Below are 25,641 nucleotides of genomic sequence, written 5' to 3'. Positions count from 1 at the left end.
AAACATGACACATGCACACAGCAACAAACAAACAGCAACAATGACCCAACAGCGAATGGTCGTGTCAGGAGTCCTTTTAAACAAAAACAAACTAATGACAGAATGACCAACAGGTGTGCAGCTGCAGGCGGAGCCTGCAGTGCCACCTGTTGGTCACAAACAGAACCACGACAGATTTATTTTCTTTTCTTTTTTTCTTGGTTGTTTTCTTAGCTAAATATTAAAAACTTTCCGAAACTGAGAAACCAGATATCCGTATTGACTGGACCAGATCAATTGCTTATTAAAGTACAGTAATTATCCAGTGAAAAGCTTTCACTGGATAGCTGCTTGATCGAAAATAGAATCATAAATATTCCTTCATCCCGACACTGACTGCACCAGAATTAACCACTTAAGTGGCGAGAGGCCTAATGGCTGGATGCTGACTTGGACATCGATCACTTTCCTCTCAATGACAAGACGAGTTTGGCCAATTAAGATGCACTCGTCTACTCAGAATTGACACAACCTCAACCCAAGTAATTGACGATGAGTCACTTGTGTTGGGAACCCTGTTAAGTGGAACGTGAGTCACAACTGTCCAGTAAACATTCCTTCAGTCTCTTTGTAATGGGACTGCACCAGACATTTAGTGTGTAATGTGATGAGTAATGTTTCATAATTGCTGTTTGTTTGAAAGCGTAGACGCAATGTCAAAATCCCGAATGTGCCGCTTGTCTCTCGAGCCCCACTGGGCAGGATTTTGATGCAGTGGAAATATCCTGGGGGAAATGGGCTGATATTACCCAAATAAAAGGACATCACAGTACTGTCAGAGAAAAATATACTCTTGGGTTGGTCATGTGTAAACTGGAGTTTAAAATATGTGTTCAAATAGGGAGGGTGTCTGTCTCACAGACGAGAGGGCCCGAGTTCGAATCTTGACTCCTGTGTTGAATGTGCGTGGGGATTTTCTCTGGGTGCTGGGCTTTTTTTCTCTCCTGTATTTCAAAAATACCCACGTTACGTTAAATGAAAATTCTACTTGTTAACTAGTCTTCATGGATTAGTCATTTTTCTATATAGTATTGGCAAACAAACATTCCAGGAGGTTCTCTGCTTTAAGCTCAAAGTTAACCAGGAGAGGCTCCAGCTCAACCAGGACCCAATTGCAGACAAGGAGTGATGATATTTTGCTTGAATGACACCCTGTGTGACACCCCACTTACCCACCTGGTGTCACTAACGCCATCTTACATATTATGACGGGTGTGGGGGGAGCAATCTTAACTCTTTCATTCCACAAGACGTACTTGAACGTCTTTTTAAAATTAGGCCCCGCCTACCAAGAACGTACTTGTACGTCTGTTTTTTTTTGCGTCATAGAGAGGAGGAGGGTCTGATGCAATCTGTGAATGAGAATAAGCCATTTGCATTGTAAATCATGTAAAAAAGCGACCAGTAGGTGGCAGTGGTGCCTCATGTGATTGAAATGCATGCTTTTACAAAAAGCTCTTTTTCTCATTTTTTTTGCCCAGGAATTGTCATTTCCATCAAACTTAGCCGTTTTGTAATGCCGGAAAAAGATAGAAACACTTTTTTTTCTGCTGAAAGAAGAGAGTCCAAACTTTATTTTGGTAGGCCATGTTTATATAGCATTAGAACCAAATATTCTGTGGGCCTTGCAAGATCAGTCAAAATCCAGTAAAACTCTGGGATTGAGGGCGTTGCTCCAGTGAAAATGGCTGGGATTGAATGAGTTAGTGGCATGAGAAAGGAATTTGTCTGTGTGTATGCATTGCCTCAAGCTGGGGTTGCTCGGTTTTGGCATCGGCTCTGGCCCATAGTAGCCGTGCTTGATTTCTAATCAAATAAAACAACTAAAGTCTGACATGTCACTGAAAGATGTTACAATATGTTCTTCCATCATCATTAGTCTTTACTCTTTCGTGGGCGGCGTGCGCCATAGGGCTGCCACGATTAGTCAATTGGTCACGACGACGCCAATGATCCAAATCGTCAATCATTAATTTAATAGTCAACAAGTCATTCCCTTTTGTATTTATTTAATTGGCACTTTGTTTTTCTTGCAAAACTGACCTATCTCCTGCTGCTCTTTTTTCCCCTTTTCTTTAAACATACAAGCACGGTAGTGAATGGATGGATGCAATGACATTATTCAGTGATTTATTAAGATAAAATAGCATTTCAAGTGTACTGTCAATAAGCCCCGACAAATACAAAAGTGTAATTATGTAATTGTGGGATGATGCGTCTTTGTGTGAAGGTACCAATACACCGCATCGCTGGGTTCTGTGTAAAACGCAACGATGGAAATAGGTTGGATCTTCTTTTCGTAATGAAGAACCAAGGGGTCGTTGCGTCCACATGACAAAGGTCAGTAACTCCATATAAGTGAGCGCCGTGTCGCACTTTTCACACAAACGACATCGCAGACAACATTCCCCAAATACGAGTTTCCCTGTTACTGTGGCCAGGTGAAGCCGTTTCAAAGGGAGCCCTCTCTGCATCTGCTAAACAAATAAGGAGCCCCTACAAAGGTGTGCACAAGAATCCACATGATCAAAGTGTACGAGAATGGCAGCCTTGTCCCGGCTCGGCCATTATCAGGCCCCATGAATGCTTGTCTTCTCCTCTTTTGTCGGCCCGGGCATTGACAGTCAGTCACCCGGCAATGACTGTCACACCAGCGCAAAGAGCCAGCCGCCGACAGGGGCCGACCACATCAAACGAGGCTGTCAAAGAGGTAGTGGTGGCCTCGGGAGTGGAGGGTGCTGGGGGCGGAGGGGGGGGGGGTGTCTGCTCGTGAACCGTAGCAACAAACACCTCCCTATCCTCACCTAGGGCTCAGCAGCAGACACCCACCGCTGTGCTCTGAGCCGCTGCCTCCGCTGAGAAAAGATGTACTGCCAGGACCTCATTTCCCTCACAGGAACTCCCCCCATTGCCCTCCTGGCCCTTTCTCCCTCTGTCAAGTAGCGCTTGTGTTAACCTCCAGCCTAGCGAGACACAAAGGAGCGCTAAAGTGTTTAAGAATGCTTTATGGATGCATGACAAGAAGTTGGGGGGGGGGGTGACTGCCGGGGGTCAGAAAGTATACAGGATGTGAATGAGATGAATTCACTTTTGCTTTACTGCTGAGTCACACTTGAGTTGAGCTTTGGGATGTTTCCAACCACGATGCAAAAAAGACGGCGGGCCGCCAAGCCACTGTTGTTGTTGTTTTTTTCCCACAGTGATTAAACAGTTAAAGAGTACAGTTGAACTGGTTGACTTCCAGTTTGATCTAATATCAAAACAATTTCAATCAATTTGTACCAAGCCGTCATAAAGCCTTTATTAACAGTACAGACAAATATAATTTTAACAATCGCAACTGTCATCCATGTAAAAACAGAAGTTAATCAGCTACTCGCCAAAATGCCTGATGGAGGACACTTAACAGTGAGGAAACAGGAAAGTGTTGTACCTGTATACCAGAGTGGATAGTTTCCTCTGCCATCGCTAGAACTCCCTAGGTCTTTCGCCATCACAAAAAGCCACACTAAAAAGCAAAAAATATTTGTCATTATATGCATATTCATACTAAAACTAAATGCAACAAAATGAAAAAGTACCATTCTCATTTCTGGGTGCCTCACATGCCCAATGGAAACTGAACTGTTTGGAGAGCAATACCACCACCTGGTGGACTTATGTGTGTTGCTGGGATGAATAGGTGTCATGAATCATAAGAATTCATGCTGGCATCTTCTTGGCAACGGCGCGGTGGGCGACGAGTTAGCATGTCGGCCTCACAGTGCAAAGATGCAGGGTTCGATTCCGGCCTTTCTGTGTGGAGTTTGCATTTTCACCCTGTGGGTTTTCTCCAGGTACTCCGGTTTCCTCCCACATTCCAAACATGCATGTCAGGTTGATAGGGCACTCCAAATTGTCCCTTGGTGTGATTGTGAGCGCAAATGGTTGTTTGTCTGTGTGTGTGGGGTGTACTCCGACTACTGCCCGAACACAGCTGGGATTGGCTCCAGCGCGCCCGCGACCCTTGCGAGGATAAGATGATTAGAACATGGGAGGATGGATCTTCTTGGCAAACTTAATTTCCGGGTCTGACATCAAGCATCTTTTAGTGGTGGTCCTGTTTGAACCACCGTGAGCCAAGTTGTGGGGGGGGCCTGTCAGGACCAGTACTGGCCCCATACATTCATACCATGTTTGTACCATTACCCCATCAGCAACTTCATACTGTGTTTGGCTGAAGCAAAATCATGTTTTTTGACAGAGATGTGCTACTTTTAAAATCGTAACATGACGGCGATATCGTGACATCCCCACTGTAAAGTACAGCCAAAACACTAAACGTTATGTTTTGAAATGACAATTCAATAAAAAAGGAGCATTATCTTCACTCACACATTTATGATGCAGTTGCCGTGTTTAATTAGATTTTACTGATTTCCTTTCGTGACTGATGATTATATAAGTCGTCTAGACCAAAATCCTAATTTATATTAGGACCTGTGCTGAATTAAAATAACTGCATCATTTTTATTAGACAAATTCAGATTCAATAGATATTGATTGACATTGAAAATGTGCGGCAAATAATACGTCTGTGTACCCGCTACCTTACTCTGCTTTTAATGGCCTTTGGCGACACCTGTTGGCCAAGCACGGTTCAACATTCGTTTCATTACTATGAATGTGTTGCAAATGTCAAATGGCTGGACAACACAAAGAGGAAGGGACGAACGAACAAATTTAAACGTGTCTACTGTATGGCGAGAACTAACTGCCGGACAATAAAGTGTCGGTAATACTGAGCTTAGCAATCGCGTTTTCACTGATCTTCAGTAAGACGACTGGCGTTCGATATATCTGCCAATCTTCTAGCTATGACTCAATGTTTGACGATAGCTCGAGTTTGCGACTAGTATAGTCTGGATCAAAATGGCGTCCTAGTGCTAGGATGTAATGTGGTTATTATATGTCAACATGTCACTCCTTAGAATTTGTGCCTTCGTTAAATGTCTTAACCGACGCAGTTTTCTAGAAAAATGTACGTCTCGTGCCACTCTTACGGAATGCTGTCAGCTGTGTCTGTCGACGAGAAATTGCGCAGTTAGGCGACTAGCAGGTGAGGCAAATGATGTTTAGTTTGTCTTTTTCGACAGTGTTCTTGGCTGAGGGCGTTGATATTATTGTCTCATTTTAATTTAAAGCTGATTTACCCGATGTTCAATATGCGCTCAAACGAAATTTGATTTCTAATAAACAGGCAGAAAATAAACCAGGTGCGACATCAACATGAATAACTTCGAGCACTTAAAATTAAGGCTAAAGGACACCTTGTGCATCGTGGATACAAACCAAGTTTTGGATTTTACTAATTCCGTTTTTGTTGTTGTTCCTTCATCCCAGATACGCATTTGCATCATCACCGAAGAAACGTGTCATTTTCCGTCCGAAAGACGGAAGATGCTAAGAAACGTGTAGTGGAACAGTGTCAGCTGTTAGATGGTAAGCTATTTTACACAGTTAGGTGCCTATTGTGGAATAATGGTCGTTTTTATTAGCGAAATATGAAGATATGAACATTTTTTCCCCCATTTCCCCCCTCTAAGTGCTAGAGGCCAGAATCCAGCAACTTCAACCTGATGGCCTTCTTGATGTCCAAAAAGCAAGAGTAGAATTTCTTCATGCCCCCTCATCCGGGAGGCACATCTCCTCTGCCAGAACTCATATGAACACACCTCAGGTTTCAAAATCGCCGCAGAACGCAGTGAGGGAATCATTTAAATCTCAGCCCACTCGATGGATGGAGAAATTAACTCAAGAGAAGAAAAGCAAGATGAAAAGACGGCAGCACCTTCGTGAGAAACTGAAGAAGAACAAGGGGGAAATGGCAGGAAAGCATCCCGGTGGTGAAGGCACCTCCAATCTTCCAGCCACTAGTTACAAAACAATATCGAATAAAAAGACTGCTCACTTGGATGAGAATAGCCATTTCATGAATTCCAACGCTCAGACTGCTGTATCACAAACGGCCCCGAAAAGCAAACAAAAGGGCCCTAAGAATAAACCTCCCACTACAAAGGAAGAGATAACCGATGACGAACTCGCACGGTTGGAGGAACTGGAGAGGAGGCTCAGCCAGCAAGCCAGCCCAGGGTCCTGCTCAAGTCAACCGGAGCGTTCTCTGCAGGCCAGAGAAGGAGCTGTGGGAAACATTCGCTCTTCCATCTTCTCTTGGCTGGAGGCATGCGTGTTTGCGGGGGAAATTGAGCGAGCGCATAATTTCCTGCTCAGCCAACACAGAGTTCGGAGTCGACGGGCAGTTCTTGACACAGACGTCTATAACATCCTGTTGCGAGTCTCCGCCAAAAAGGTAAGGTGAAACGTTTTGCTCAATTTCAAAGACAATAAAGGTAACCTCCAGTCATTGTGGGGCGAATAGAGTAGAGAAGACCTACTCACAATTGGTAAAAAAATTAGAGCCCAACTGATTTGGATTTTTTTGAAGCAAATGCCGATTTGGTTATTTGGCAAAGAAAAAAATTCAGATAACCGATTAATTAGCCCAATAACACTGGTCAACAGCAAATTTTACCCAACTAATTGAGAAGGACTGCGGCGCTTAATGTATTTTTGACACTGATTTGAAAAATGTATTTCCTCTTTTCGAGCACATTTGTTTTTTGAGGTATTTTCATTTTTTGTGTTTCATTTTGAAAGATTGCCCAATATGGATTTGACCATGAAACAGCCGATGTTTTGTTCTGAGTTATTCTTGTTTTTGGTAAGCTATGCGTTTTTGTCTTTATGTTGATGGAAGACCCACAAAAAATGTCCAGAATGTCTTGAAATTAGTTTTGAGGTGTCTTTACACCCAGCACAGATTAAAGAGACATCGTGCTGGATTTAGCAAAGCCGCCCCAGAACATAACTGAGCCTGTTACTTGTCTCACAGCAGGTACATCAAAAGGGTGGGTGGGTGAAGCTAACGGTCCCATTGTGAATGAAATAGTTTAGTCTCATGGAGTTCGTAGTTAGAATAAAAACATCTGCAGAGGTACAAATAAGTTATGCTTCAGATCACGTTGATTCTAGAATTTGCATATTTTTAAACATATTGATTACATTTGAATACAAAGTTTATTTTCTCTCTCTCTCTCTCTCTCTCTCTTTATTCTTTTATAGGGCACCTTGAATCAGATTGGCCGCTTGTTTATTCTTTTGGAGGAAGCAGGTCTGCGGCCAAATATCGGCTCATATTGCGCTGCTCTGGAATGTATGGGCCGGAGTGCTTACTGCGCTCCCCGAGTTATTACTTGGTATGTATACACCAACTACAGTATCACAAGGCTGCGTTTGAAATTTTTGTACAGTACCGAGAGCCAACAGCAGATGTCACGTTTTGTTCAGTCTTTTAGTTTTGAATCGCTATACAGTATTTTGGTCGCTGCAATATTTTCACCTGCCCTCCTTTGTTACATAACAGTGAACTATTACCTCATGTTCAGAGACTTTTTACCAAGCATATATTATTTTACCACATGCTACAATTGTTCCTAATTCATTGCCCTTTGATGACAGCTTTGCATTCCCGATGACATCCAGGTTAACCAAAATCATTTGTGTCCGTGCATAAAGTGGACTGTCCCCCCGTGACTTTATTATTTGTAGCTGTCATATTGTTTGACTAAGTTGAAGTACAAATGTTCCACCGATCGGTTTTCCTTGATATTTAAATAATTCCACTCCTCCGCCTGTCATTTGTATCCCAGTCACTGGCTGCAGGTTAGCATTATCTGTCCGGTCATGGCGAATGTGTGCTCTGCATGTGGACCTTGAGGTGATGCTTTTAGAATCATTCCACTGTAGCTGTCAGTGCACATCTGCCTCTGGATCAGGCTCACATTTTCATTCGGGCAGAAAAGGCCTGTGCCAATGCAAGCACGGTCATTGATATTTTGCAAATGTTGTTTGACAACAATGAATACAGTTTGTCATGGAACCATAGTACCTTATGTGTATGTGTGCACAGGTGCTTGAATCAGATGGAGCAGGATGGCCTCTCTGTAGACGATGTCTTCAGGCAGTGTGGGTTCCAGAATGATGAAAGAGACATGGTACTGAAGGCCGTACGTGTTATCCGCCCCGACTACCAGCCCACCTCAAACTTCACCACAAGCCAAAGCCCGCCTGTGTTGGTTCAGGACTTTTACACAAAGGTATCTGACTCTGATCTTTCCAGATTATATTAGGGACTGGCCTATGGGGGGGGGGGGCATGCATGTCACCTTTTTTCTCCCTTTTTTTTGTTTTCTGTTTTGTGAAAATACACAACAAATAACTGGAATTAGACAGATAACAGCAATAGAAATTTTACAATTATGTTGTCGACACTTGATTCATGAAAGCAAACTACTGCAAGACTGAACAAAAAAAAAAAATTGGCTGATCCTCAGAGTCAATGATGCCTTCAAATCTACCAAAAAAAAGCAATGATGAAACTTACTTCCATTGGCAAAGTCTTTGTGGATCTCGATTTTCTGCAGTGACTGCAGCCAAAACCAAATTATGGAATAGACCAGACATAAGTAGCACACACGGGTGTCATTGTCTCCTAATACCCCAAAAAAGGTTATTGAATAAAACCAAGTCCAGGGTTCCCATTAAATACAACAATAAGACTGATGAGTTGTATTTCTAATAGGGTAATTTGTTTTCATTTCTGTGCTGCTCTGTGGAAATACTGCCTCGCACAAAACTGGTCCATGGTGCAAAACAAAAAAACAAAAGGGCTGCTGGTTAACAGGGCTTGAACAGAATTTTTAGTACACTAAATTGTCCAAGGAGGCAATCATCGTGAATACAGTTAAGATACAGACCGGTTGTTAAATCTTGTTTCTACAAAGTTATAGTCCGTTTCCTCAAGTAGATGCATGAGCTGAATTGTTCACCAGGTTTGGCATCTACCTACTGTAAACAACAAGGCGCGCGTTAAATAGATGCCGAACGTCCCCCACCTCCTTCAAAAAACAACAACAGAGGGTGCCACTAGATGGCTGTAATTACCTTCACAGAGACGGCTAGCTCCAAGCGTAGCGCTCAAAGTCATTACCACCACATAAACTGTCTGCACAGCAGCCATGGCCTAAAAGCTGAGGGTTTGTGGTTGCGGTGCTGCTGCTAAACATTTCGGATTCTGTTTTCCAATGCTAACCTGGCAGCAGACAGCAGAGTAAAATAGCTCAATCAACACAAATGCAATTAACAAAGAGCCTGATATCGGTATAGCAAACATCAGCATAAATATTACAGTCCATCTTAGCGCAGGGTATTTTCTGTATTGCCGGAAACATTAGGCATTGTTGTTGTTGTTTTTTTTTTGTTGTTTTTTTGCAAGATGGAAAAAAAAATGGCATCAAGCAAACATGCAGAATGCAGTGTACAGGGTCTTCTGGGGAACATCGATTGTTTCTCCGTGCTCCTCCCGCTCTTCAAATTGTCAACTGATCTACAAACCTTAAGCAGCCATTGTTCAATATTGGAGCCAGAGCCCACTGATTCCTACTGCTGTCCAAACATTATGCGTTGAGGGTAAATGACTCCAGCACGCCGTGTTCCAGCGATGCGCCTTGTCAATGCAAGAACCTCCTTGGAATGTCTCTCACCTCACTGCCCTTCCTTCCCTGTCCCGCACCTCCTCTTCCCATTTTTCATTCATTCCATTCCAAGCATTATATTTTTAGCCTTCACTTCATTCTTGCATCCTATTTGCTTTGTTATCTCTCGTATCTTTGTTGACTAACGGGAGTTTTATTTATTTTTTGTTTTGTGTTTGTTTCATAATTCACAACTGACGTCATTGGCGACCTAACGGCTGAAACGCTGCCCAAATAAACTGGCTCGCTCGATAGCGGAATAGCAAACAGGATGGTCTCTCGTGGAGCCTCGGGAGACCATGTTGGTGGCAGAAGCTCAAGCTCATTGGAATACTGTTTGCTCTGTGTCACATGCTCATATAAAATGCAGTTTGATTTTGGTTCAACTGCAAGAGAGTCAGTGCTCCTTTGGTCCCATACATTGGGGCCATACTAAAAGATATGATGAAATTGAATACGATGCATTGATGAGCATAGTTATTCTTACGTTATGACCATTTGTAGGTTTGTCATGGGTATTTGGCAAAATAGGCTGCTACATGAGATTAGATAAAGTACCGGTAGATGTATTTTGACATGGTGAGGCAGCATGTGGTGCATGAACCAAGCTCTTTTTTTTTTAAACTCGCTGCTCCAAGTAACTCGTATGGCCTTGTCAAACTACATAACTTCTTTGTCGTTCACGACGGTCGCGCTGTCAGACTACTAGATAAATATCGTTCTTTGGCTTGGACCGGGCGAGAGCTCACATCACACTCTAAGTCGGTCACTGACCAGACCCTGCCCAGTCGTTGAATGCTTTCGTCAAGATTCAGTCCATGAGGTTTTAAAATTGCAATGGTCGAATAAATCAAAAATCTTCACAAACCCCAAGTCACAATTTGCTCACCATTCCCCCTTTCAGTCGTGTTTTTCTTTACTGATCTTTTACGATTTGCAATTAAAATGTCAAATTAATGTTACTGTGTGTGTGTGTGTGTGTGTTCAGAGGGATAACCACCAGTACCCAAAACTGGATTTCACTCGAGACGAGCTCCAGGAACGTTTCAAATTCCAGCTCAGCATTGAGAAGGCCTGCACGGTCACCATTGACTCTGTGGAGGCTGCCAAGCCTGTCACAGAAAACATGGCTAAAATGGTAAGCCATCCAGCTACCTAATCTTCATTCTGTCATCAAATGTCTCCACAAATCTGCTCAGGTTAACCAAAACTGACGAAGCAGACCCATAAAATGGGTCTCAATAGACTTAAGTTATAAAATGTACCTTTTTGTTGGACTGTCCAAAAAAAGGTGGGGTGGGGGCGGGGGGGTCATTTTCTTATTTTCACGAGTGAGACATTTTGGAGGTCACACATTGTCCACTAAAAGTATGGACGAAGGAAATGTCCTTTCTTTTTTCTAACCGTGGCATTTACAGTCCAAGCTGGCTCGTCCTCCTCTGCAGATGGGCTACGTGGGAAGCGAGTAAGCCGAGAGTCCCCAGTGGCCAAGGAGCATTTACAGAAGACAGGCAGGCAGGCAGGCAGGCAGGGCAGAATAATAACATATTGTATGGGGGGACTCAGGAGAGGAGGCGCTGAGCGTCACCTCTCCAACCCACCATCCAGACTGTCACAACTTAAAACTACTACACCTGCTGGCTAAAAATTTCTGATTGAAGAGCAAGTATTCCACACTCAGATGGGCATTTCGCATTGCAGTGGACCCCAGTCCTCCACAATAACGAAAATCCACATACAGTATACGGTATTTTCTCATCAGTCATAAAATCCATCATGAAGAATAATAATTTAAAAAAAACCACACACAGACTATTAGTCACACTGAACTGTAAGTGACATTTGTTTGGGAAACAAATTTTATAATAAAAAAAAAAAAAAAAGAAACAAAGAACGGCAGAGCTGTGACTTGCACCCCAAATCCCGAGTTCCCTAATCGTGTTGAGAGCAGCAAACAAATTCCGGTTGGATTCAAAACGGCTACTTTTAACGACGGAATTTTTTTTCTTTTTAGTTTAAAAGTGCTTACAAAACTAGAATCGTGTGTCGCATTACGGCCAAAGGTGGAATCCTGATCACTTCTTGCACCTTTTGGTGCTATAAATAGTCAATCCTTGTTGTGGCGGATGCCGCGAGTAACTGAAGGAGGCGGAGCCAAACATCAAAAGAAATTATCGGGAGGAAAAAGACTTAGAAGAAGAAAAAGTCGAAGTACTGTCGTAGTCCTGGCAGCTAATGTGGGTACTGCCCTCCCAACTAGCTTGCTAGTTTAAGTGAATTTACGTTAGCGCGCTTGCTAATATTATTCCAAATTTAGTTTGACTTTCAAGGCATATTATTTCAAAAACATGTTCGCGTGCACTTATGCACTTAGCGCTGCCCATTTAAGTTTTGGTATGTGTTGTGCTGTACAAACGCACAATTTAACAGTTCTCTGCCACTTGTGCCATTTTTAACCATGATGTGATGTCATATTTATTGGCAACTAAGGAATAATTCTTCATGTATCATCTAATCATTGACATTACGTAATTCCTGGTTACTCACATATGATAACTTTGATTTGAAGGCATCTGGGTTTAAACAAGCAATGCAATACACAGACATTTTTCGTGCCTTGCCTGGAATTTCATAATGATTTGCCCTCTGTTCAGTGTAATATGTGATAAACAAGCCCTGCTTGTATGCTGACTCCGAGAAAATGTCGCATCAGAATCCTTGAAAGGAGAGTTGGCATTTAACCACCTTTCCCTTTTGCACTGAACTAGGGGAAACTGGATTTTGCCCAAATGTGTGTGTGTGTGTTCACGCTGTGGTACAGCTTACCATCATTCGATAATTACACGACATTGTGTCGGATAGTGACAATTGCTAGTGACAATTGCTTTCGAGGGTGCAGTAAGTGTCAGGTGTTAATCTTCACACTCCTGTTCCAGCAATACCTTGATACGTAGGCTTTGTTCTTCCTCTGTTTCGGGTCTCATACGACCCTCTGGGTTGACTTTGCCCCCCCGTTCCTAGCTGGGGCTAATGATGACGAGGATGATGATGATGATGATGTTAATAATGTGTTTTATTTGTATAGGACAGTGCCATGAAAAATCAGCATTTTACAGGCAGTCTGAAAGGGTCTCTTTTCACGTCAACTCTATTTGATTCATATTTCACCAATTCACAACAGAAGTTAAGGCATATGGACCATACTCTTCACAAGACATCATCGAAATACCGCATGAGCAAGCACTTGCGAAAGAAGCAAGTAAAAGCTCCTTTGAAGCAAGAAATGTCCATCAGATCCAAGACGCTGCCTCATCAGCAAAGCTGCATACATGCACTTATCAGTCGTTTATTGAACTACTGGAGAAACTTAAAGGGGCATCCGGATCACGGCTTTTTATTTATATTTTTTTATTAATCACAAGATTCTGAATCCGAGTCTTTGGTTTTAAGTATCTGCCGATTCAGACTCCCAATCCAATACTTAGGCAATGTGTTAAGAATAAAAGAAAGGAGAAAAACAACAACAAATGTAGTAGCAGTGTCGTTGACTGCCATTGTCTGTGTTAACGCAACCAATGTCATCCTTTTAGAGGGCATTGCTGCTGGAGCAGCGGGCTGAGTGGCGCAAGGCCCTCCTCCAGGCTTTCCGGGAGTGTAAGATGATCCTGGGGAAGACCAGCAGCAAGGATTTCAAACTCAACCTTTATCCCTACCTCTGTCTGCTAGAGGACAAAGTCTATGTGGATATCATGATACAGGTAATGCAGCCGGCCAACCTCAGCCGGCTTTTCAACCAAAAGCCACACGGCGGAGGTTCAAGGCTGTCCTGCGATTGATTGATTCACACGACTGACTACTTGCTGCTGTGACCTGTGTCCTACCAGAGTGTTTCCAGCATCCCTCCCAGCGGAGAGTCCCTGATTACTTTAGCCAAAGATATTGGCATGCGCATCTACACCATGTACTCGGTCTACCAGAAGTACAGATATCAGATGGTGGATAAGCTGAGCAGCATTTACAAGGCTTACACGGACCTCCTATCCAAAGACACCGAGGTATACACGCACACAAAAAAAAAAAAAAACAGCACAAGCTAACGTTTTTCCAAAAGTCACACCAGATCCTAGACAAATGCCGTTTCGAATCACATTATATGGTTAAAATAACCAAAAAACAACCAAAAAAAAGATTCTGGAATGAGAAGTGATGCAGTGTTTGAGTGTTGCTAAATACTGTACTTATTATCGCAGCCGTCTTCGGGCAGTAGACCCTGAAATGGTTGCCAGCCAATCACAGGGCACATATAGGCAAACTGTTCTTTGCATGTTTTGTCTTATTTCATCCATCCGTCCATTTTCTGATCCGCTTATCCTCACAAGGGTCGCGTGGGGGGTGCTGGAGCCTATCCCAGCTGTCTTCGGGCAGTAGGCGGGGGGGGGACACCCTGAACTGGCCAGCCAATCGCATGGCACACATAGACGAACAACCATCCACACTCACACTTCGGGACAATTTGGAGTGTTCCATTAGCCTGCCATGCATGTTTTTGGAAAGTGGGAGGAAACCGGAGTACCCGGAGAAAACCCACACAGGCACGAGGAGAACATGCAAACTCCACACAGGAAGGCCGGAGGAGCTGGAATCAAACCCTGAACCTCTGCACTGTGAGGCCAATGTGCTAACCAGTAGATATCGGACCGCAACTTATTTCATATTAATACAATAATAGGTAGATCCTAACGAAAATTTTAAAAATAACCACATCTCAACACACGCACACAAATTAGAAAGAATGGCGTTTTTCAGTCAACTCACTTTCTAGGAATCATGTCAATACTGTGTGCTTCATGCGCAAATAAACTGTACTTGACTTCTTCTTCCAGGCGTGCAACGTCCTTCCCAGGGAGGAGTGGTGCAAGGTGGAAACGGAACACCCGTCAGGGCCCACGCTCCAGGGCTGCGAATCCTCCTGGCCCTACGTGGTCACTCTGGAGCTGGGAACGTACCTGGTGGATTTGATGGTCAAGAACCTGAAAATCAATAGCGACATCCTGAACTCCGCCTACGAGAGGAAGTTCATCCCCATCCTTTACCACATGTACACTTTTCGCAGCAACCGACAGGTATCATGTCCGCCCATCTCTGTCAGAGGAGTGGCTCTGTCTCATCACGTCTTTTGATTTCATACAAAAAAGTGATCGCTTACGTCATGTCGTCATCTTCAGGATGCAAACGTGCATCGTTTCTCCTCCACGCACTCGACAGAATTGTTCATGATCAGTTCATCGATTAACTGATCCGAACCCTCACATCTGATTCAGTGACATGACATCCACTGAGTGAGAGAAAGATATTTTCATTGGACTGACTGGAAGCATCTGAATCCACTTGACCGTGGCTTTTTGTCACTCTTAAGTCAGTGTCACCTTTTGCACCCCAATATCCAGAGCGGCGCTCCCGTGAGGGCGAATTATAAAACCGCTTACCCTCCTGCGCAAAGAATCCAGGCTAATCCCTTTTTTTGTGTGTCTCCTTTTTAATTGGCTTGCTGATTGGCTGTCACCAGACTCCGCAGGAGGGTGAAGTGACCGTGGCATGGGAAAGCGCGAGGGAAGACTTTGGTTACGAGGAGATAACTGAGCTTTCACCTTGCGCTTACCAGGCAGTTCTTGCCGCCGTCTCTGTCTTTGCCGTGACTCTTCTCCCCACCTTTTCCGTTTCTCTCTTTGGAGGTTAGCCCATCAGGGGAGCTGCCTAATGACTTTACGACACAGCGTGACAGTCTGAGCGGTGCAAAGCAATGTTGGGCTTGTTTATTCTTTGCTGTCAAATCACTGTATTTATTTGCCACAACACTATTTACAACACATAAATTTTAAAGCTATAGCTTGAAGAAACAGTATATTAACAACAGTGGGGTAAATCAATTTTGTGTTGATAGTTGTGCGCATTTTTGTTGTTGGCATCATGTGGTGGAGGCATCAATTAGGTTTGTGTTCATAAAAAAATAGTGATGGAAATAGTTGAGTATTGGAAAGTGGCCGGGAATAAAACCCGTGCTGTCCACATCCCACTAAATACAAATGCACTTGTCACACAAGTGCATAAAATGTACATCGCCCCTGATATTTTGTGAAAAAGGACATTTCCGGTATATTTTGGTGCAAAAATAATTGCATCACAAAGGGCATGACATTAAATGCGGGGTTAACGTAACGTGGGATGCAGAATGTTCAGCGACAAATTGTTTCTTTCCTTTTTGTGCGACTGTTCCCTTTAAGGCGGTTGCGTAATTTGAGGTTTTCTTCCAGTGCTGTAATTGCATTTGATGAACTCGGTTCTCTCCTCTCAGGTGGGCTTCATCAAGCCCCACCCGATCCTGACTCAGATGCAGCAGGAGGCCGTGGAGACCAAACTGACTTTCGACTCCTCCGTGATGCCGATGCGCTGCCCTCCTGTACCCTGGACCTCGGCCAGGTTTGGTGCGTACCTGCTGACCCCGGCCAAGCTGATGCGGACCCTGGATGGGGCGACACAGCACGACGAGTTGTTGGAGAGATGCCAGAACCTTCACCCGGTCCTTGACTCCCTTAACCAGCTGGGTAACTGCGCCTGGAGGATCAACAAACCTCTCTTGGACATCATCATCTCCATCTTTAATGATCGGGGTAGTGAAAAGCTAGACATCCCTCCTCCCTTGTCGGAGGCCCCGAAAATTCCCCTTTTCAACTCGCAGGACTCGTCTTACACTGCCAGTGAGAAGGCCCACTTGAAGCGAGAGGTTTTCAACGCCAGAAAGAAATGCAGCGAGATGCACAGCTTGCGTATGGACGCTCTCTATAAACTCTCCATCGCCAACCACATCAGGGATGAGGTCTTCTGGTTCCCGCATAATATGGATTTCCGGGGACGCACGTATCCCTGTCCTCCGTACTTCAATCACCTGGGAAGCGACGTGACCCGCTCCATCTTGTTGTTCGCGGAGGGGAAGCCGCTTGGGCCGAAGGGGCTGGACTGGCTCAAGATCCACTTAGTCAATCTGACAGGCTTGAAGAAGAGGAGCTCAGTGCAAGGAAGGCTGGAATATGCCAACTCGATCATGGAGGACATTCTGGACTCTGCTGACCGCCCCTTGAATGTGCGTCCATCTTTATTGCTATTTGCTTCGCATTGTTTGTCAGCAGAATTATGAGGCCGATGTGCTCACTCGGAACCAAACCGATATGGATATTTTGAGCTCGATACCGATTCTGATATTTGGCGGAGGAAAATTCCAATCACCATCATCGGCCGATTAATTCAAAACATGTCTAATTAATTAAATAGCCTTTTTTGGGGGGTGGGGGGCCTTAACCCTGATAACGATAAATATACGAATTAAAGGCACAACTAACTTAACTTTGCAACAAAGAGAAAAATATTTTGGGGGGGTGAGTTTTAATGGCATTAGCTTTGTCATTTGTTGTACTATGTAAAAAAAAAAAAAAGGCATGAAATGTTTTGCCAAATTTAAAAGTGCAAATAGCAGCCGATGAATTGGTCACGCTAAAATGCTAACCGCCGAGGAACCCAGCAGTTAATGTTCCATAATGTACCTCAAAACCCTTATGATGAACCACGAATATAATTGAAAACATTCAGTACCAGCCAATTCTGGACCAAGTCTGAAAAGATGTTTAAAAACGTCTTTGGGAGTGAATGAGTTAAGACAATAATCCACTCAGGTGACGTGACCACTTGCTCACCAATCGGCAGTTTACCTACCTCGCAATGGACACTCGCGGCAAATGTGCAATACAGCATGTTCTTTTCTATGTTTTTAAGTTAAGCTGTACTTCTCAACTATTCAAAATGACGTTAACGTTTTGTATAGTGGCCTGATATAAAATATGTATGCAGGGTGACGTGCCTGATGCTTGTTATTTGTCGCCTCAGGGTAAGAAATGGTGGATGAACGCAGATGAGCCGTGGCAAGCTCTCGCTTGTTGCATGGAGATCGCCAACGCCGTGCGATCTCCCGACCCAACCCGGTTCATCTCTCATTTTCCTGTTCACCAGGTACCATCAATGTTTGCATCCACCCCATTTACATGAGCGCTGGTCCGCATTCGGGTCGCCGGTCACCTGGAGCCCTTTCCCTGCTGATTTAGGCCAAGGAAGGGGCCATTACGATGGACAATATGCAGAGGGGTCAAACTCATTTTCATCAGTGGCCACATCATAGTTATGCTTTGAGTTGGAGAGTTGTCTAGCTGTGTCAAAATTAATTGATTAGTCAACAACTAATCGATTATCAAATTAAGCTGTTTTAATAATTGAGTCATTGTTTAGTGGCATTGTTACACAAAATATCTTTATCTGGCACTGACTGGTGGAAACATTATTTTCACTTTTTAATCCTCTGGAAATATGGTATTCATTTGCTGCAGTTAACTCGATGGGCAGCATATGAACCAGAGCACATTTCTTCTCTTTTGAGTCTAGGACATAGCTACCAAATTTATATATATTTTGACCACCATTCATGTTTTTAGCCACACTTTAAAGGCCACATTAAAAACCATCCAAGGATTTCTTAAAGGATCAGAAATGACAGCAACGGATGACCATGCGGACAGCGATTTCAACAGGGAAATGCAAAATGTTCAATATGATGATGAAAATACGATAGAAAGTACATGATCAAAACAATTCCTTCTGTCAAAAAACTCTTTGTGAACCATGTTAAAAGAACAATTTCTTATCATTTAACCGCTTCTGATCCACACTTTAGTTAACAGAGCATGCTAAAATCACATACATCCCATGGGGAAAAAAAATTGACAAAATCAACCAAACACATTTTGAACTATACATATCATTCATATGTCTGCAAATGTTTGGTGCGACCTCATTTTTGTGATGACTGTCTTTCTGAGGAGGACACGAACTGCACTTTGTATTGACTTTCTACCTAGCTCTTAGTTTTCGTTTATTGGTGTAACGTGAGATTTTTCATGTGCCTCGGCTCGATAAAGCCAGCTAAACCCTGCACTCAAGAGCCATTCTGCCTCAATGTTATTGTGGAAGCGCTGCTGTACGGTAACTACATCACTTATTTATTTATCGCTCGCTTTCCTTTTCATATGGACTGAAAAGCGAGTGGTCCAGCGATTTTTTTTTCTTTCCCCTTTTGAGGGGCACATCAGCATCTGCGAGGAGCTTCGCTTATCACAGATGTACTACGTGATTTTGCTTGAGCAGTACATGTTTTTGCAATATTTTGTCTCATTCATGTTTGGGGGAGGGGTCATAATGTGTCAAATAAGAAAGTTGCTGCTCGCTGCATTACTTTGGCTCATGTGCCTTATCATTGCCCATACTTATGTTTCGAAAAATTGTATTTTGTCGTATTGTGATATCAATCCAATAAGGAATCATCCCAACTCTTTACGTTTCAAAATGATCACATTATGCTGTTTTGCTCTATAGAGGATTACTATGAATTCATTAAAGTGCTTATAATAATAAATGAGGTCCTCAGTATCATGCTGATGGATGCAATATCCCCTTCATATTTTAACTAAGGATTAAGACATTAATTATTCATTTAATTATTAATGAATGAGCATATCTGAATGTCTGGGAAGTATTTAGTTTATTGTTTTTTCGACACGAGCTCTTCAGATTAATTTTTTCTGTGCTTAATATGTTGTTTTAATTGTCCATTTCCCCCTCCATGCACCCGACCTCCATCCTCCATCCATATTTCTGTTCTCATTTCCATCACACGGCTGCTTTTAATCTCCCCTACCGTCTCCTCCAGGACGGCTCTTGCAACGGACTCCAGCACTACGCTGCGCTCGGCCGAGACGTAATTGGCGCCACGTCAGTCAACCTCATGCCCTGTGATGTGCCGCAGGACGTGTACAGTGGAGTGGCGCAGCAGGTCAGAGCACAACTCAACATAACTGCCATTCACTAGATAAGGAAACTGTCTGAGGTACCATATTTGTGGATATACAGTACACTTACGGGTCACAACATTAGGCACAGACACCAAAATTATTATTCATTTTTCATCAAACATTCAAAAGGGTATTTCAAGTAATACAGGTAGTGGTTGTGTTTTCCAAAGGTGTAAATGTGTACTGCACCATAATGATATATTGGGAAAGAGTAAGAGCAATGGCTAATATTTTATACTAACAGTGTCACATTGTACCCATCCCTCCATGTATTTCCAGTAAACAAATCCCAATTTTCCAAACTAACAAATTTATCATCCCACAATATACATCCACCATCATGCCCAAAGATGACCATAATGAAATGAACCTGCGGCCATTGATTTCTGTCGGTGTAAAGAGCAGGATTTAAGAGGATATAACATTCAGTCATATTCAGCAAAAACTAGGGTGAGCTGAATATTGTACTTCCTGTTTCTACATATAGTGGGCATCCATCTATATGTATAGTTGACTTTGGAATTGCACTCAAACTAACGGGAAGGGAAAACAAAATAATTACAATTAACAATTATGACCTATCCAAAAAAAAAACTGCGAAATAGCGGGACTGCAAACCCGCAAATTGTGTCACGTGGGATTTATTGTGAATTTTAATTCTAAACTATAAATGACAAGTTTCACCTTTGAAATAATCTCCCTGGAGTCTAACACACTTTCCCAACCGCCGCCGTGCCTTTACGCAAGGATTCTTATCTGGAAGGATTCTTCTGGAATCATCTAGATTGCCATCACCATGTGTCATCTTTAGGGCATACACATTCTTCTCGGCCAGGAACTGTAAGATGCTCAGGCCATTGTGAGCAGCCATGAGTTGTCTTGCTACATCTGTCACTTGTCTTCTCGCACACTGTATGAAGCAAATGTTGCAGAATCTCTTTTTAGATGCACCAGGTGATAGTCTTGCCCATATGATAGTTGACGAAATTAGCATATTGCCACAACAGATAGCGACAATTACCTTCGACATAAAATAGTGCCAGAAGTGATTGTGCACTTCCTAGCCTTGTTGCCTTGATTGCATCAAATTGCAACAAGGGTCGGCCACCTCCTGTTTTCCCACAACAGTGTCAGTGATTGTGCTCCCGCCCAACATGCTTTGTGTTTCAGGTTGAGGAGTTCCGAGCCCGCGATGCTCAGAACGGCCTGAAGATCGCCCAGATCCTGGAGGGCTTCATCAACCGGAAAGTGGTCAAGCAGACCGTGATGACGGTGGTGTACGGGGTCACACGCTACGGGGGAAGGCTCCAGATCGAAAAGCGCCTGAAGGAGATTGATGAGTTCCCAAAGGTACAGTAGCGGGAGGGGTGAGGGGGGGAAAAAGAGGGAGGAGTTCCCTCACGCTGCAGCCGGGTTTATTTTTAGCATGGTCTCTGCACAGGATCTCCTCCACTGTATGTGGGGCACTCTGTACAATGTGCATATTTGCTAGAAGGTGTGCAACGCTGCTAAGGACTGTTCTCCTCCCGCTTCCGCACGTTTATCACGCAGATGACAGCATCTGAGGATATTTTCATCATGTCGCTCTGACCTTGACACAGCAGATTAACAACAGCCACTTACAGTATTCACACACGCAATCAGCATGCAGTGAAATGTTAGACCAGGAGTGGACGGGAACAAATAACAGACATGTGATACCGCGCTGCTATTTTTAGGCCCGCATGGGCACAAATGGGTCCTCTGTGGTCAGCGCTCATTCTTCACGATCATCTAATCATCTCAAATCAGTCGCATTATAGCAAAAGTTGATCTTATTTCCAGTGCGAATGGGAGCGACATAGCGGTGCTATCTATTATTATTTTGCACTCAGGAGTGTTGTTGCCGATGACCTTTGCATCATATCTCCTAATTGCTTCACCAGGGAATTTGGGGGGGAATGGTTATAAGTGACTGATGGTGCAGCGGGCTCCGTGGTTGATAAGGACATACTGTCATTACATCGGAAATAGTCCCAGTTAGGCTTCAATCTTCTTTTGCTTTTGCAATTTATGGGCAGCGGAAGCTCAAAGTGCAAATAATCTGGAGCACACCCATAAATTTGGACTGCAAAAGCGGTGGCACGCGATTTCAAATTTTAACTCGGTTAACAGCTACAGGCTGAACTCCGCTCGTGTGGTGTGGCCAGCAGGTACCATTGACGGCAAAGGGAAAGGATGTAACAATATCCACAATAAGTGAATTCATTCCGACATTGCAAAGTACCTTGCTGCTCAATGAGCAAGAAGACTATCACCGTACATAAATTAAATTTGTCGTTACTCTCTTAAAATGATAACCTAAGTCACAGTTGGACAAAAATAAATAAATAAAAATAATAATTAAATTAAACATGCCCTCATGATGCTAGCCACCTCTGCTAAAATCGGCTACATTCTTAGTTAAACAGATCCTTCAATGAAATAATATGAAATTATTAATAAATGTAATACACTTAATATTTGATTCCATTTGTAGTGTTTTCTGGGGGGAAAACCCCCTGAAAAAATGACTGGCAATTATTTTAGCAAGCTATAGCCAAAAGCATAATGGCTAATGGCTAGCTAGAAAAAGGCCAGGAAAGCATTTAACCTGTTCTAGGGTGAGTAGTACTTTTTTGTAGTCTTAATTCATTTATTTATTTAATAGCGGGTAACTTTTCCTGATATTTGTATGACAGTGAAACATGCTAAAACGTTACTTAACCAAATGATTATGGTACTCTTAATGAAGCTACTCCACCGGGCTTTGTTTATCACGCTGTGCCTCGCACGACTGGGAGGGGAGGTGGCCTTGCGATGATTCTGCGCGAGGATTGGAAATTTTCACCCGTAAATGTGCCTGCTTTTTTATCTTTTGAAGCTACAGTTATACAGTTCTCTGGATCAACTCCCACACTGATTGCCACTATTTACCGTCCACCAAAACCAAACAAGCATTTTATCACTGACATTACTACACTCCTCACTCATCTGTATACACTATCACCAAATGTGATTCTCTTAGGAGATTTTAATATACACATGGACAATATCAATAACTCACTCACCAAAGACCTTACCTCCTGTCTGGACAGTTTTGGTTTTCAACAGTTTGTCAACTTTCCCACACACAGTAAAGGACATATTCTGGACTTGATCTGCTGTATAGGATTATCACCAACAAACTGTAAAACTGATCTCCTCCCATACACAGATCATCTATTGCTTTCATTCAATGTTAACCTGTCCTTTGTCAAATCCAACCCATAACACATTATACATTTCCGTAAAATCAAGGACATTAACCCGGACAATTTAGAATCACTTATCAACAACCTCCCCAGTACTGATTGTCTTTCTACAACAGATGAGTTTTTGACACACTACAATACAAACCTCCATAACATTCTCAATACCCTGGCCCCACTCGAAACCCGAACTGTCTCCTTCAACCAAACAGCACCCTGGTTTACCCCTACCCTCAGACAACTTAAATCAAAAGGCCGTCAACTTGAAAGATTATACAGAAAAACTGGTCTTACTATTCATAAAGAAATGTACACTACCCACTTCCTCCATTACAAGGACTCAATATCCAAAGCCAAATCAATCTTCTACTCTGGTTTAATCAGTTCCAATGAAGGTAACCCCAGATCACTCTTTTCACTCATTTCTAAACTCACCAAACCTGCTGACACTCTTCCCTCACATCTCTATTCCACTGATTTTTGTAATACTCTGGCCTCATTTTTTACATCCAAAATCCAATTTATCCACCAGCAGCTCACCCCTTCATCTGCTCCCAACCCTCCTTCTCCATTCTCCCCGGTTCCTACACACCTGCTCTCTGCATTCACCTCCCCATCTGTCCACCAAATCTCCATCTTAATCCAGAAGTCCAAATCCTCTACTTGTCAACTTGACCCTCTCCCTACTGTTCTAGTCAAAGCTTCTATCCCGGCCCTCTCCCCTCTCATCACTAACATTATTCAAACTTCCCTCTCTACTGGCATTGTACCCTCCCATCTCAAAACTGCTGCTGTCACTCCCATACTGAAGAAACCTGGCTCTGATCCCTCCGACTTGAATAACTTTCGTCCCATATCAAACCTCCCGTTCATCTCCAAACTTCTAGAAAAAACAGTAGCTGCTCAACTTCACACCCATCTTTCCTCCAATAACCTCTACGAACAATTTTAATCTGGCTTCCGTCCCCTCCATAGTACCGAAACTGCCCTCCTCAAAATATGCAATGACCTTCTTCTCTCTGTCGACTCCGGTTCACTCGCCATCCTCCTCCTGCTTGACCTCAGTGCAGCCTTTGACACCATCTCTCACTCCATCCTCCTCGACAGACTCTCCTCCATTGGCATCACCAGCATCCCCCTCTCCTGGTTCCGCTCCTATCTTTCTGACCGCACCCAGTTTATCCAGCTCAAATGTTTTAGATCTCACCCCTTTCCCCTCACTTCAGGTGTTCCTCAGGGTTCTGTCCTTGGTCCCTTGCTGTTTCTAATCTATCTTCTCCCCCTTGGTAATATCTTCAGGAAACATCACATTCACTTTCACTGCTACGCGGATGACACCCAGCTCTACATCTCTACCAAACCTAATACCATACTCCCACCATCCTCCCTAACCAACTGCCTGCAGGAATTAAAATCTTGGTTCACCTCAAACTTCCTCAAATTGAATAGCAATAAAACTGAACTCCTCCTCATTGGCACCAAATCCACCCTAAACAAAATAAACAATTTCTCCATTCCCTTTGACAGCTCTTCCATCTCCCCCTCTCCTCAGGTCAAGAGTCTGGGTGTCATCCTTGATAGCACCCTCTCCTTCACCTCACATATCAACCACATCACTCGTTCTGCATATTATCATCTTAGAAACATCCACCGGCTCCGCTCTTCTCTCACTCCTCAGTCCACTGCTATACTTGTTCATACCCTCGTCACCTCGCGACTCGATTACTGTAATTCCCTCCTGCTCGGTCTCCCTCAAAAAACCCTCCATAAGCTTCAGCTGGTCCAAAATTCAGCCGCCCGCATTATCACACTCACACCATACATAAACCATATTACACCTGTCCTCCAACATCTCCACTGGCTCCCCATTTTACACCGCATTCAATATAAAATCCTGCTCCTCACATTCAAATCCATCCATAACCTAGCCCCTCCATACCTATCTGACCTCATCCATATTCCTACACCTGTCCGCTCTCTTCGTTCTTCCTCCTCTCTCCTCCTCTCTGTCCCCCCTGCTCGCCTCGTCACCATGGGAAACAGAGCCTTCAGTCGCTCTGCTCCCCAACTCTGGAACACACTCCCCGCTGACCTTCGTAATACGGACTCATTAACACATTTCAAATCCAGCCTCAAAACACATCTGTTTAGACAAGCCTACTCACTCGGACCATAAAGCCATTATTTTTATTTATTTATTTTTTGTTGTATTTTATTTGATGCTGTTTTTAACATTGTGTTTGTGATTTTAACTGCTTGTTGTAAGGTGTCCTTGAGTTTCTAGAAAGGCGCCCACAAATAAAATGTATTATTATTATTATTATTATTAATAAAGGTTTTATGAAGAGATACAATCAATTTTCCCCTGCGTGAGTTGATTTTTTTTTGTTCAAGGTGAACAACTTCGAAGCCATGTCGTGTCATATTTTATACTGTAGCATCTCATCGGTCTGTTTCAGGAATATGTTTGGGAAGCGTCTCACTACCTGGTGCGACAAGTGTTCAGTGGCCTAAAGGAGATGTTTACAGGAACGAGAGAGATCCAGGTGGGTGTGTTACACTACAGTCCTCATTCAAGCCTTTCTGTTTTGTCTTGAAATGTGAAATTCATAATAAACTGGACTCTGTGTCCTTTGTCTCCACTGAACTTGTCAAATTTGGAACAAAATTTGTAATTCAGGATGTCAACATTTTTTGGGACGTCAGAAGGCGGCTAACATCCCCAAAGTGTGATTTGGTGACTCGTGCATTGAT

The 25,641-nt window shown here is 43.3% G+C and overlaps 1 protein-coding gene across 2 annotated transcripts in view; it reads left to right on the top strand.

Moving 5' to 3' along the window:
- The window catches only part of polrmt (polymerase (RNA) mitochondrial (DNA directed)), an 89,805-nt gene that overhangs the window by 48,235 nt on the left and 15,929 nt on the right, over window positions 1-25,641 (top strand). Inside the window, exons 1-14 of one of the 2 annotated variants that reach the window (XM_086115404.1) lie at window positions 4,958-5,137; window positions 5,422-5,520; window positions 5,625-6,388; window positions 7,201-7,334; window positions 8,048-8,234; window positions 10,660-10,809; window positions 13,262-13,429; window positions 13,556-13,726; window positions 14,555-14,794; window positions 16,024-16,809; window positions 17,607-17,729; window positions 19,477-19,599; window positions 20,789-20,968; window positions 25,347-25,433. In XM_086115404.1, the coding sequence (XP_085971530.1) occupies window positions 4,975-5,137; window positions 5,422-5,520; window positions 5,625-6,388; window positions 7,201-7,334; window positions 8,048-8,234; window positions 10,660-10,809; window positions 13,262-13,429; window positions 13,556-13,726; window positions 14,555-14,794; window positions 16,024-16,809; window positions 17,607-17,729; window positions 19,477-19,599; window positions 20,789-20,968; window positions 25,347-25,433 (3,375 nt within the window). In that variant the 5' untranslated portion in view covers window positions 4,958-4,974. Of the gene's footprint in view, window positions 1-4,957; window positions 5,138-5,421; window positions 5,521-5,624; window positions 6,389-7,200; window positions 7,335-8,047; window positions 8,235-10,659; window positions 10,810-13,261; window positions 13,430-13,555; window positions 13,727-14,554; window positions 14,795-16,023; window positions 16,810-17,606; window positions 17,730-19,476; window positions 19,600-20,788; window positions 20,969-25,346; window positions 25,434-25,641 lie in introns of those variants that run through there. The other variant, XM_086115405.1, reaches the window with a different exon arrangement.

The sequence above is a fragment of the Hippocampus guttulatus genome, chromosome 7 (genome assembly GCF_054856545.1).
Source record: "Hippocampus guttulatus isolate MCC_2025c chromosome 7, RoL_Hgut_1.0, whole genome shotgun sequence".
Taxonomy (NCBI): domain Eukaryota; kingdom Metazoa; phylum Chordata; class Actinopteri; order Syngnathiformes; family Syngnathidae; genus Hippocampus; species Hippocampus guttulatus.
This window is presented reverse-complemented; position numbering and strand designations above follow the sequence as displayed.